General features: G+C 46.0%; 1 protein-coding gene across 2 annotated transcripts in view; it reads right to left on the bottom strand.

Moving 5' to 3' along the window:
• Rasgrf1 (Ras protein specific guanine nucleotide releasing factor 1) overlaps nt 1-14,225 on the bottom strand; it is a 106,477-nt gene that overhangs the window by 61,426 nt on the left and 30,826 nt on the right. For both annotated transcript variants that reach the window (XM_051140231.1, XM_051140232.1), the window contains exons 4-5: nt 14,058-14,150; nt 10,518-10,771 (exon numbers count right to left, since the gene is read on the bottom strand). In XM_051140231.1, the coding sequence (XP_050996188.1) occupies nt 10,518-10,771; nt 14,058-14,150 (347 nt within the window). The remainder of the gene's footprint in view (nt 1-10,517; nt 10,772-14,057; nt 14,151-14,225) is intronic.

Genomic DNA, 14,225 nt, shown 5'->3' with positions numbered 1-14,225 from the left:
TTTATTATTTTTAATTATGTGTCTGAGTGTAGGTATGTGCCCATCAGTGCAGGCATGTGAGGATGCCAGAGGCACAGGGGTTCATGGAGCTAGAAGAGTTACAGGCCACCTAACATAGGTGCTGGGAAGAGAACTCGGGTCCTTTGCAAAAGCGGAAGGAGTACTTAGCCACAAAGCCCCCTCTCCAGTCTTGGAGTGGCTCTTTTTTATTATTAATATTTGTTTTATTCCCTTCAAGGTCCTTTTCTTTGTCTTGTAAACTTGGCTGTTTGTTGCAAGAAGCTTGGCTCTCAGGCGATTCAGTTCTCAGCATGCTGTTTTCACTGCTCAATGTTTTTGCTTTTGATTTGAAAAAGAGTATTGAGACTGAGCTTTACTCACACACCCAGGGGCCACTGTAGAGTTACTGCTCCAATTTCAGCATCATCTCTGGGGACAGGGAGGCCAGGGGACAGCAAGTGAGGTACAGCAACGGCCAGCTAGTGGAGCAGCCAGAACGTATGTGGCATTTATCACATCAAACGGATCCTCTTTTTGTTTTGTTTTGTTTGTTTTATACAGGGTTTCTCTGTGTAACACCCCAGGCTGACCTCGATCTTGATCTTTAGACCAGGCTGGCCTCGAACCCACAGAGATCCACCAGCCTCTGCCTCCCGAGCACTGGGATTAAAGGTGTGCGCCACCATGAGTGACCTCAAATGGATCATCTTAAGATACATGACATCTAAACAATTAGGTCATAACATCAAAGTCACTGGTCACAGACCATCATAACGTAGTAAAATTTGAAATTCCACAGGAATTACCAAACTGTGGCAGGGACATAAACGGAACCCGTGTTGTTTAATGGGTATGCTCTGTGGGGGTTGGTCACGTCTGTTCAGCGTGGTGAAAGGAATGTGCTACAGAAAGCAAAGCATGCCTCCTAAGAGTGTGGACTTTGAGAAAGAACTTCACCATAGCCTGAAAACCAGAAATCACCACTGTTTCCCACCCTGTAAGAAAAGCCAAACAAACAAAAAACCAATGGTTCTATCTTGACTTGAGTTGTTAAAAAAAAATGTCTCAGGAGATGGCTCTGTGGATAAAGTACCCTCTGAATAAGTGTGGTGAGCTGAGTTTGGATCTTTAGAATACAAATAAGCTGGATGTAGTAGCATACACCTGTAATCCAGCGCTCTTGTGGGGAGATGGGGAGTAGAGACAGGTATTCACGGCAGTAAACAGCAGAGCCCCTGTGTCAAGCATGGTGGAAGGAGAAGACACACAGACGCACAAGCTTTCCCTCTGACCTGTACATACATGTGCCCACATGCAGACACACACACACACTCACACACACACACACACATACACACACATACACACACACACACACACACACAGTGAGATGGTGGAACATTTTTTTATGCATATTGGCCATTGGTCTCTATTTTGGGAACTGCCTACTGATGCCCAGTTACTCTTTCTCTCAGGAACTTGAGACAGCTTTCTCAAACACAGGTCTGGCATGTGCGAGTCCCATCATTCGCTTCAGGTTTATCAAGGGTGGTGATGGGATTGTCCATTTTGCTCTGGGAGGTTCTCTGTTTTCTTTTGGCTTCAACCTTGGACACTAGGCCTTTCCCAGATCCTCTGTGGCATCCGTGTTCACCTGTATTTTATTTTATGTGAAAATAGTCAAGCAAAGCTTGCTTTGGTGCAATGTGAGAAGAAGGATATGAAGGTGACCTTTCTCTTTGTTTGGCATGCGGGTTGTCCAATTAAAGTCAGAATGTCAGTGGATTTTACTAAATTCCCACACATTCTTCAACCTGAGTCTGGATTTGTTTTTTGATCTGGTGACCTGCTGGCTGGTTCTGGTCCTGGGTGTTTCCATCAAGTTATGATGCACCTTTTTTCTCCCCCCTCCCTCCCTCCCTCCCTCCCTCTCTTTATCTATCTATCTATCTATCTATCTATCTATCTATCTATCTATCTATCTATAATCTATCTGTCTGTCTGTCTATCTATGCATCCATCTACCTTACCCCACACTACTTTACCCACTTTTGTATGTATGTGGCATGTGCAAGTGTGCATGCGTGCTTCCATGGGTGTGACGACAAGAAGTTGATGTCAGATGTCCTCCTCAGTTGCTCTCCACAGCATGGTTTGTGTCAGAGTCTCTCACTGAACCCAGAGCTTGTTGGTTCCTTTGTCTAGCTAGCCAGTTTGTTTGGGGGACTACAGGCAGAACACTGCACCCTCCCAGCATATGTGCGTTGCTGGGGCTTTGAACCCCAGCTCTCGTGTTTGTGAAGCACCTGATCTCCCCTTCTGGCCATCTTCCCATGCTCTTTATAACATTTTAATGCCAGTAGGAAATGTGTCTTTCACTGCTCAAGTGAACTCTAAAATCATTTTGCTAGGCTGCACGTTAAGTAGATTCGTATTAAATTTGGGGAATATTTTTGATGAAAGGACATTTTTGACATGGAGTATTTCTAATCTGGACACTGGTACCCCCCCCCCCCTCGTGTATGTGTGTATATAAGCATATGTGTTTGCAGGTGCGTATCCATGTGAGAATAGGGCACCCTTTGGCGCATTCCTCAGGAACACTATTAACCTTATGTTGAGACAGGGTCTCACTGGCCTGAAGTTCATCAAGGAAGCTCGGTTGGCTGGTCATCGAGGCCTAGGGCTCCACCTGTCTCTGCCACCCTCAGTTTTTTCACATGGGTTGTGGGGATGGAAGTCAGATCCTAGTACCCACTGAGCCATCTCCCCAAGCCCTGCTTGTGTGTTTTCTGAGTCCTTTTTTTTTATATACCCTCATCATTTGGGTCCTCTGTTCATTTATACATAATCGTGTTGTTGGTTCTATCATGAGCAGGATCTTTTCCTCGTATTTTTTTGTTTGTTTTTTCGAGACAGGGTTTCTCTGTGTAGCCTTGGCCATCCTGGACTCACTTTGTAGACCAGGCTGGCCTCGAACTCACAGCGATCCGCCTGCTTCTGCCTCCCAAGTGCTGGGATTAAAGGCGTGCGCCACCACGCCTGGCCTTTTCCTCGTATTTTTAAGCTACTCTGTCGACAATGGGAAAAGCTATCCCTGTCTGGATTAAAAACTACCTGGATTTTGGACTCACTCCCATGTTCCTGTGGACTGTGACCTCTGACCTCACCAGCACAGCTACTCCTCCACCATCTGCTGCTCTTCTCACTGAATGGCGGCTCCGGCTGGCCAGCTTCTCAGTCACTCCACTCCACATTGTGGATTCTGTGCTCTGCTCTCAGCAGCAGCTGCCTCTCCATCACCTCTGCCCAGAGTATTGTTGATGGCTTTCTCACAGGCCCCCTGCTTCTGTTCCCGGCCCCAGCTCACCCTGCTTTCTTGACACAGCAGTTATATCTTGAATATCTGAGCTGATTATCTGGAGGGGCCTTAGCTTGGCCTGCATTCCCCCCTCTACCCCACCCCAGTCTGTCTTACAGATCCTTCCCTCTTTCTCACTTTGCTGCTGCCTCTTGCCTTTATTTCTGTCTACTGTACTCAGGTTTTTCTTGCCTCAAAATTTTTGCCTAGGCTGTTCTCTTGGTATGTACTGAGTTTTTTGTTTTGTTTTGTTTTTTTGTTTTTGTTGTTGGGAGAAGGAGAGGAGGAGAGAAGAGAGAATGGGAGGTGAAAGAGTGCAGTATTATATACATGCAGGTATACTTGAAAATTCCTTTAGAGCTGGACATGGTGATGCAATCCTAACACTCCAGGAGGCAGAGGCAGCTGGATCTCTGTGAGTTTGAGGCCAGCCTGGTCTACAAAGTGAGTCTAGGACAGCCAAGGCTACATAGAGAAACCTTGTTTCCAAAAACAAAAACAAAAAAAAATCTTTTAGATGTATTTATTTTACTTTAGGTATGTGGATATTTTGCTTGCATGTATGTCTGTGCACCACAGGCATGCCTGGTGCCTACGGAGGTCACAGAGGGCACTGGATCCCTGGGACTGGAGCTATGGTTGTGAGCCAACATGTGGGTGCTGGAATTCAATGTGGCAAGAGCAATTCTGCAAGAGCAAGAGAGTGCCCTTAACAACTGAGCCATCTCTTCAGCCCTAAGTATGCTTAAAAAAAAAAAAATCAAAGTTTGATAGGAATAATTGGAAAGCTTTCCATTTTATTCAGTCCTGTCAGTTTAGATAAAAATGATTGATTTTATTCAGTTCTGTCAGTTTAAGTAACAATGATTGATTCTTTTAAAATGCTGTTTGCAGTTACTCTCTAAAGAGAGAGCACAGCATAGATTTTTCTAGGTGCGTGCACTCTGTTGAAGGTGGAAAGCTGTGAGCTGTGTGCAGAGCTCTGCCAACACAAGGCCAGGCAGCAGATCTGATGCTGGTCACTCCAAATCCAACCCTAGCAATGATAAAGACAGATTGAGCTGCCAGGTACCCAGTTCCGGTGGGGACCCGTCTCACCCCATTCTGTGTCTGAAGTTAGCAGCTGTGGCCTGTGGACCACACATGGCACACCTCATCTTGGATGGATGATTTTCACTCTTTTGAGGTAATTGTGTTTTTAAAGGCAGAATCTTACTATATATTTAAGGATGACTAGGAGCCTGCTATGTACCTCAGACTGGCCTTGAACTCTGAATTCTCCTGCTTTTTTCTCCTCAGTCGTGATATTATAGGTATGTGCCACCACATCTGGATTTTTAAAAATATATATTTTAAATGGTTGGGGAAGAACCCTCAAAAAGATATTTTGTGATAAGTGAAAATTATAAGAAGTTCACATTGTAGTATGTATAAATAAAACTAATTGGAACGAGCCACCCCATCCATGTGTTTGTGTCTCTATTATTTCTTAGTTGCCATGGGGAACATAGGACCCACAGACTCTAAAATACTTATTTTTTTATTAATTAAGTTTTTAGTGAATAAGGCAATGACATTTTATTTGTTATTGTACTTTGTTCAGATTTGCCTCTCCAGTACCCCTCTGTTCCTTCTCCCATCTCCCACTAGGAAACAAAAATACTCATATCTGGCCCTTTGCAGATGAGTTTTGCTGGCTCCTTTTATGAACAGTAACTGAGGAATTGTGCACTGCGTAGCTGTGGTCCTGTCATCCGTCACCCTCTGTGGGGATCTAGACCGTGAAGAAATCATTGTTTGGGTTTGCGAGGTGGCTCGGTGGGTCAAGCGCTTGCTTTACAGTACGAGGAGCTGCATTTGGATCTCCAGCGCCAATGTGGAAAAGTGAGCATGGTGGCGTAAGACTGCAGCCCCAGCTCAGGGAAAGCAGGCGAGAGGACCCTTGGCGCTTGCCGGCCACTGAGTATGGCCAGGTTGGTGAGATCCAGGTGCAGGGAGAGACATCTCGTTTCCAAAGATAAGGGGAAAAAAATGACATGGAGAGAGATCAAAGGAGACACCCAGTGTTGACTTTTGGCCTCTACATGTGCACACATGCAGACACTCATACATGCACTACATGGTTAAATGTAGTGAGGGCTGCTGCAGCAGAGGCGTGCTAGGATTGTATGCAAGGAAGGGAATATTGTCCAAAAGGTAACAAGAGCTCTGGGCACCAGTGAGGGACATGCCATTCAAAGACACCAATGAAGAGAGGGCAGCAGTGAGACCTGCTTACCTGCCTCCTCCTTCAGTGATTAGGAAGGAGGCATGACCAAGGCCAGTTTCAAGTGGAAAGAGTGGGGCCAGAGCCGGGCAGAAGCACACCTGCCTGTCCACTCTGCTAGTTATGGTGATTTTGGGGCCTGCCCTTCTCCACACCCAAATCATTCAGACATGAGAAATGGATTGTGGCCTTTCTTCCATGGAGTTCCTCATTGGCCCAAACCCAGAGGATTCAGGCAGTCACTCACTGTCAATCATCAGAATGAGCATCGGTATAAAGATACCCCTGCTCACCAGACAGAGGAGCCCCTTAGCACAGTTTGTGGTTTCCAGAACTCAGTGCCGGGCATGGATTGTATTAGAAGGAAATTGCTCAAGTCTGTAAGCAGGCCATGCTGGCCACTCAATGCCTGCTGCCACTGCTTGTGTGAAGGATCTTTCAGAGGTATGGCAAGCATGCAATTAACACCCTCCACAACACTGTCTTCCCAGACAGAGGTCTCTTCCTTCTTCAGAACCCTTTTAATGAACACCGTTAAATTAAATCAAATCACCAAACTGACATAAGATTTCTAATGGGGTTGTCCACTTCCTCTCACAAGCTAGGTAGTGGGGCTGAGCTGTGTACAGAAATGCCCTTCAGTAAACAAGCAGGAAGCCCCACTCCTCATGTGTGGTACCCAGACCGCTGCCTCATGGTTGAGGTAGAAGGCAGGCAGGATCAGGTTCTGGAACCTGTCTCCAAGGCACTCACAGTAGGAGGGGAGGGTGTGGCTTAAATAGGGTCGGACACACTTCAGATAGATGCCTGTGCTGGGATCTATACTCTCCCGGGAGAACAGAGCAAAGGCAAGATGGCCTGGGAAAGCACAAACCTTAACATAAAACAGACCTAAGTTAAAATTCCAGCCCATGTCCCTGGTTGTGTGCCTCTGAACACTTTCTAGCACTGCTCTGAATCCTAATTCTGACCTCCTGGGCTATCTCTGGTACAAGGAGCCTAACTCAGGCAGGCCCTGAGAGCACTACCTTAGGATGGCATGTGCCCAGCACTGTGCAGAGCACTAGGTTGGGTTATGCTAGGGGACTAAAAAAGAATTCCAGCTGTTATTTTTGTTTGTTGTTTTTTTTTCAAGACATGGTCTTACTAGGTAGCTCAGGCTGTCCTGGAACTCATTATGTAGACCAGGCTGGTGCTAACTTACAGAGATCCATCCGCCTGCCTCTGTCTCCCGAGTGCTGGGATTAAAGGCATGTGCCACCACTGCCCAGCCAATCCAACTATTCTTATGCTCACAAGAACCATCAAGCTTCAAGCTGAGGGCAGAGAAGACTGTGCTGTCCTCCCATGGTCCTAGGAGGATAGGCATGTTTGAGAAAGAAGTCAGGGGAGGTAAGAAGCCAAGCGCATCAGATTTGTGCACACCAACATGGCCATGGCTTTTTCTCTTTAATACACACTGGCTCCCTGAGCCCCTTGGTTCCAAACCCACAGGTTCAACCACATGTGAGTCGAAAATTGCTTGAAGAAAATGTGTCTGTGGGGGCTGGAAAGATGGTTCAAAGCACATGCTGCTCTTGCAGAGAATCCGGATTCAGTTTTCAGTAACTATACAGTGGCTCATAACCATCTATGACTCCAGTTCTAGGGGATCTAACAGCCTCTTCTGACCTCCTTGGTACTGCACATATGTGATACACATGCATGCAGGTAGGAGAACCCATCATACACATAAAAGTAAATAAATGTATAAAAATTGTGTCTATAGAGAATATTCACAGACTTTCTTGTCATTGTTCTTTAAATATCATATCCTAACTATTTGAATAATGCTCACATGGTATTTGTTATTATTAGTCATCTAGAGATGATTTAAAGTCTATGGGATGAGGTGAGGGTTATATTCAAATTCTAGGCTGTTTTGCACAAAGAGGTGAATACCTGCAGGTTTTGTCATCTGCATGGGTCTGGGAACCAGTCTCTCACAATTACTGAGGGACAGTTATAGCAAGACAATACAGTCAGTTATGCTGGTTAATTTTCAATATCAAACCAACCTTGCAGCCTTGAAATAAATCCTGTTTTTTTTTTTTTTTTTGTATTATTGCTCTTCTACACTCCTGGGCTCAATGTGATATTTTGCATCCACCCTCATGAGAGGTACCCGTCTGTGGTTTTCTTTTCTCACGATGGCATTCCTTGATTTTCATATAAAAGTAAAGCTAGCTTTATAATGGGAAAGCTCCCAACACAAATTTGAAGCTGATTTTTTTCAGGGTATATTATAATGCGCACTTGAGACATGCTTGGTTAAATGTTTTACACATTTATAAACATTGTCCCTGTCTCTCTCGGACATGGTCTCACTATGTACGACGCAGCCCTACGGATTTTGAATGTTTGGGCTGCAGGTGTGGGTCACCACACCTAGCCTATAGCACGAACATCCAAGCAAAAATATCAGGTTAAAGGAGTCCAAATGCAGCTCAAACATTGACCGACACCTTTAATCCAAGCCCTTGAGGCAGAGACAGCCAGCAGCCTGATTTTGTGAATTCAAACGGCTACATAGTGAGGTCCTGACTCAAAAATAAATAAATAAATAAATAAATAAATAAATAAATAAGCAAAAAGGCAAAATTATGTCTTAGTGATAGTGTTAAACAGTCCCAAAGCTTGCAACCATGGCCTAACCTGTCAGGAAAATACAATTGTCACAGAGCTGTGACTGTTCCCAACAAGGTCTCAGTGACTCAGCTTCTCAATGGTCAGAAGGCCAGAAGCTCTTTCCGTCCCCCGCATCTCTGTGTTTCTTCCCCGACTGCTGCCATTCTGATGCCCCCATCCACATCCATGGTGCCAGCCCTGCTCCACACGCTGACTTTTGTTGCCTCTCCCATTACTGCATGGTGTCCCACAGGCCTTTAAAACTTGCCACACTCTCTTGGCAGAAGAGTCAGGTATGGAGAAAGCGGCCCATGTCCCAAGTATCCGAGTAGAGGACCCAGATGAGGGGCAAATTTGTTAGTAAAATAACAGAGTGATGGAGATTTATAAGAGAAACACAGTTAGATGAACAGGCAGAGGCACAAGTGAGCCGCCTTACTCCTTGTGAGGACTGTCTGGGAACAGCATTCTATTTCTCTGCCTGCTTTTCTGTTGCGTTTTTTCTAGTTTATGTAATTTTGTCACCCACCAGAAAGTGTACTCGAATTGTTGTCTCCTAAGGAAAGTCTTTCTAGAAAGAGGCTGATGAAGAAGCGCAGCAACTGAAAGGCTGCAGACTCTTTCCATTAGGTGAGGGGTGGCTGGCAGCTGAGAGCTGACATCTGAACCTGGCCTCCAGGTTACTGGCCACAAGATAAAGAACAAGCTTCATCTAACTCTGGTGGCCTTTTGTGAGCTACAGATTATTCTTGGCAAGATTCACGTGGAACCCTGGTCTCTAATCTGGTGATCCTGGCAAGTGGTGGGACCTTGGAGAGGTGTAGCCTAGTGGGAGATAACTTGGCCAGGAACATTGTCAGAAAGGCGTGGCTGGTGGATTCGCACTGTGGGTTTGGCCTCACCGAGTGGGCTGGTTCTAGAAAGAATGGATTGTCGTAAAAGTGAAACTAGTCCCTCTTGCTCTCTTGTGTTGGCATAATGTTGTTGTGCACTGTGTAAATTTACACTTGTTTATTCAAATGCTAATTTCTCTACCCTACTATCTGGTTTTAATCCAGACACAGCTTTGTCGAGTTTGCTCTAAGTCAAGTTTGTGTAACCACGCCCACCATTTGTTGCCTGTTCTGCTAATAAAATGCTGATCAGCCAATGCTGATTGATAGAGACAATAGGGTGGGATGTCTGGGTCCATCGAGGGGAAGAGAAAGAGGAAGTGGGATTGAGCCATGAGGAGAGGACCAGATTGCATCAGGACAATGAACCAGAGCTAGGAGATGATTAAAACGCAAGTATGATGGGGAATTTAGCTGGGAGGAAGCCAGATTAGCTTGGAGGTTCAGGATAGAGTAATTATTGCTCAGTATTGCCCTCTAGGCTAATTAAATAAATCCTAGTCTCCATGTGTCGTTACTTGAGTAAATAGCCGGCTAAAGATACAGTGACACCATACTAAATTATGATTTATACCGCATTAATAATCATTCTACACTTTTGTTTCCTTGTTCATCATGGGATGTCTCTTTTTTCATGCTCTGTCTACTGAGGCTCTTACCACAAGAGTCTTCCAGAAGTTAAGGCTGCTGTTAAGCTCTTCAATTTCCAAAACACAAGTGCAAATGAGTTGTCTTTTCTTCCTTTCTTCCTTCCTTTCCTTCTTTTTCTTTCTTTCTTTTTCCTTTCTTTTCTTTTTATTTTGGCTCTGTGAATATAACTGAGGGTCTCCCATAAGCCAGGCAGATGTTCTCCATATGAGCTGTATTTCCAACCGTTTTAAAAAGTGAGGTACTCAGCTTCAGGTATTTTGTTATAGCAATGAAATAGATGAAGACAATTTGTAACTGTTAAATATTGAAAGTGTAATGTCTCGACAGTGGTGGTATTGGAACTTTGGGTGGAATAGCTCTGGTGCATTTTAGAATGTTTGGATGCATCCACGGTCTTTGCCCATCACATGTCAGTAACAACCTCCTCTAAATTGTGCAATCAAAGCCGTCATTGTTAACGGTTTTACCTTGGTCAAAATGCTTTAAGTTCATATTCCCATCTCAGGCCCTGAAACTGTTTACCCATATGACCTTGAACTATTTCCTTCCTCTCTGGATTTCAGTATCCTCAGATGCATTTGGTGGGAAACAGACATGGGTTTGTGTCTGGATTCTGCTCAACATCTGGTGAACAATACTTCATGGCCTCCGTCCCACCTTTGCTGTCCGTCCTGCTTACCTGTTCAGGAAGATGCTGCTGACATCATCGTGTGTTATGGGAGGCTTCTTGGAGCTGGCTGCCATGCGCAGTGGGCGCAGAAAATTGTTGACAAGGATGTGAAGCTGCTGTACGTACTCAGCCTCGGCCTCCAGCATGCTGAACACCACCTGGTTCCTTTTGCGCATGCTGTCGGCGTGGGGAGACCGGATGTAGTCCTGGATGATGGTCTTCCACTTCCGCCGGCACAGCCAGCCCCGTAGGAAGCTCTGTACCTGGTTAAGAGGAGTGGGTGAGGTCTATGCTAGTATCGGTTACTCTCAGTCTTGTAATCTGTGAGCATCTCAGGGATGGGGACCGGGAGTTGGTCATCGTTGCTGCTGGGAGTATGGGGAGAAGAGCTAAGATGCAGAGCAGGCGTGGCCCTGCTGCCCGTGTGATGCTGAGCATGTTCTTTGGAACTCCTGAGACAATTGTCTGTGAGATAGGGACAGGGGAGCATCACAGTATAGACTGACAGCTTGTTAGAGTGTGAGGTCCAGGGCCTGCTCCAGCCTGCTGCATTTAACAAGTTCCCTGATTGCTTTGGAAATGCATAAAAAAACAAAAACAAAAACAAAACAAAACAAACAAACAAACAAACAAAAATGTGGGCTGCAAGTCTCCACACAGGGCACGCCTGAGGAAAAGGTTGCTAGGCTGTGCCTAGCATGGTTGCATCCTGTCTAATGACACTTCTGAGGGGCCAGAGGTTTCAATTAAAGCTTGTCTGGAGAGGGTAATTATCAAATTGAACAGAACATGGCAAATCTGCTTGCCCCCAGCTCTTCAGGGCCTCTGAGGCCCAGCACCAGGCTGGAGCCTCTCCCAGCTCAGTGAGGAAATTAGCTGGGCACTTGCTCAGTGGCTTTGGAGTTGGCTGAGAGAAGTGGTTTCTAATAAGTGACAGGAACTTGGAAAAGGGTCTTCACTCATGGATGTGCATGGACACACATAGATACACACACAGAAACACATACGGAGACACACAGACACAAAAAGAATACACACTACACACACAACACACATACACACAGGAACACAAAAACGCATAAAGACACATGCAGATACATACATACATACACACAGAGACACATACATGCAGCCACACATCACACACAGAGAAACATATATATACAGACACATGACATATACACATAGAATATAAAGACACACAGACAGACACAGACATGCTCATATGAACACACACATAAAGACACAGATACAAATCAACATACATACCTGTGCTGGCTAGTTTTATATGATCTTGACACAAGCTTTGAGTGATAAGATAGGAAAGTCTCAAATGAGAAAATGCTTCCATAAGATCAGGTTGTACACAAGCCCGTAGGACACTTTCTTAGTTAGTGATTGATGGGGAAGGGGCCAGCTCACTGTGGGTGCTCCTGGCTGCTTTTTTTTTTTTTTATTATTATTAATTTATTCTTGTTACATCTCAATGTTTATCCCATCCCTTGTATCCTCCTATTCCTCCCCCCCCCACTTTCCCATTATTCCCCACCCCTATGACTGTTCCTGAGGGGGATTACCTCCCCCTATATATTCTCATAGGGTATCAAGTCTCTTCTTGGCTACCTGCTGTCCTTCCTCTGAGTGCCACCTTTAAGAAAGCAGGCTGAGCAACCGGGAGGAGCAGGCTAGTAAGCAGCATTCTTTCAGGGCCTTTGCATCAGCTCCTGCCTCTAGGTTCCTTCCCTGTTTAAGTTCTTGACTTGGTGTCCCTCAATGGATTATGATATACAAGGCAAATAAACTTTTTCCTCCCTGAGTTGTTTTGGTCATGGTGTTTCATCATAGCAATAGAAACTCTAATTAAGACAATGGACAAAGATACAAAGACACAGGTACACACACACACACACACACACACACACACAAACATAAAGACACAAGTACACACACACACACAGAGTTGTTATCAGCTGCACAGGGTTTGAATCCAGGGTCACCTACCTCCTTCACTCTTGGGGCTACTCAGCTATGCACAAGCTCGTGATCTGCACAGGGAGGGACAAAGAAACTGGGGACCAGCATACAGGACTCTTTACTGAAGGGCACTGGCCATGGACAGCAAGCCAGCCAGCAATAGAGCTTTGTCTCTAAGCACAGGGAGGCCTTTGTGGAAAAGGGAGGGCTTTAAATCCCCAAGAAACAGATATGGGATTGGATGTCAGGCAGCCTTTGTCAAATGCTGCAGGCAGAAAGAGCTGCCCTACGTGGAGGGGTGGGCTGAGATGTTCAGGGGCACAGCAGAGCCAGCTGTCCCTGCCTTGGTGGGACCTGGTGCCAACTCCCCATGTTTGCCTGCGTGAACCTGAGAGCTCCTACATATGCACGTGGCAGGAGGCAGGCTTGGGAACGGGAGATGGCAGCGTCTCCTGCCTGGGGCTGACACTGCTGCCCGTGTATAAGAGGTGGCCCAGGTTGTTAGATCTGCTCCCCCAGGGGGTCACGTGTTCATGCAGCTGAGGGCAGGGCTCAGGAACCGGTGCCTGGGTTTGAACGTCTCCCTGCAGAGATTTGCTGTGTCAGCTTCGACAAGTCACCTGGCCTCTCTGTGTCTCTGAGTCCTCAGATTTGAGAAGGAGATGATGATGATCTAATCTCAGAGGCTTTTACAGAGGATCCACTTAATCTGCACCAAGCTCCCAGAATGTAGCATCTGGCACATAGAAAGTGGCTAATGAACGCTGCAAATTTCTATTTTTGAGAAACGAGATATCCAGATTTCTGGGTGAAGTGTTTAGCTCTTAAAGCACTAACAACAAATATAAATGAAGAAATAGACATGGGCTGAAAGCCATATATACAGGGGGAGAGGCTGGACTTGACCCTCCTTGGGATACGTTGGAAGTTTCTGGTCTGTGTGGCATGGGGCCCTTACTGCAAACTAGACAAAGAAGAGCCACTTGTGTCATCGGCTGACCTTAGGGCGAGCCATCTCCCTAAGTGTGGCAAAATGAAAACATAGCCAGGCTCCTTCCCATGGTATTGTTATTACCCTGGCTATTGGGCAGGTCCCTGAAGCTTTGGGAGACAGCTTTTCCCTTGGGAACTCCCAGGGCCCAAGCAGTGGCTGACTTTGGGGTCTTATGAAAGCCAGCTCCCTGCTGAGTCCTGGTGAAGAGTGGGCAGGTGTGTGTGTGTGTGTGTGTGTGTGTGTGTGTGTGTGTGTGTGTGTGTGTAACAAGCAAGTAAGCGATGGCGGAAAGGTGTCTGAGGGGTTAGATGAGGCTGCACAGCACTTGGAGAAAAACTCTTAAAGGAGACGCCCTAGACCTTGGTCCTGACCCCACCCCCTCCTTCCTCTCCCTTGTCTCTATAAAATGGGGCTAGATCACCCTCACTATCAGAGACAACCAGAAAGGGTGGTGTGACAGGTGTCAAAAGAGACACACTGCTCCTGGTTCCACTTCTAGAACTGAGGTGACTGGGTGAGTGGCTCACCACGAGGACATGTGTGAGGGTAGGTGGACACTGCCAGCCAGGGGTGATACAGACCTTCTTAATTTTCTTGATGTCACTGTCCTCATCATTGGGGGTGACAGTCTGGGTGGACTGGATGCGTTCATTGTCCTTGAGCAGGGATGCAATCTGCAACAGAATCATAGGTCACAGGAGCCAACAGCATTATGAGCGGAATCTCCTGAGCCTAGTATCATGTCAGCG

The sequence above is a fragment of the Acomys russatus genome, chromosome 32 (assembly GCF_903995435.1).
Source record: "Acomys russatus chromosome 32, mAcoRus1.1, whole genome shotgun sequence".
Taxonomy (NCBI): Eukaryota; Metazoa; Chordata; class Mammalia; order Rodentia; family Muridae; genus Acomys; species Acomys russatus.
Note: the sequence above shows the minus strand (reverse complement) of the source record. Positions and strands in the feature narration are given on the sequence as shown.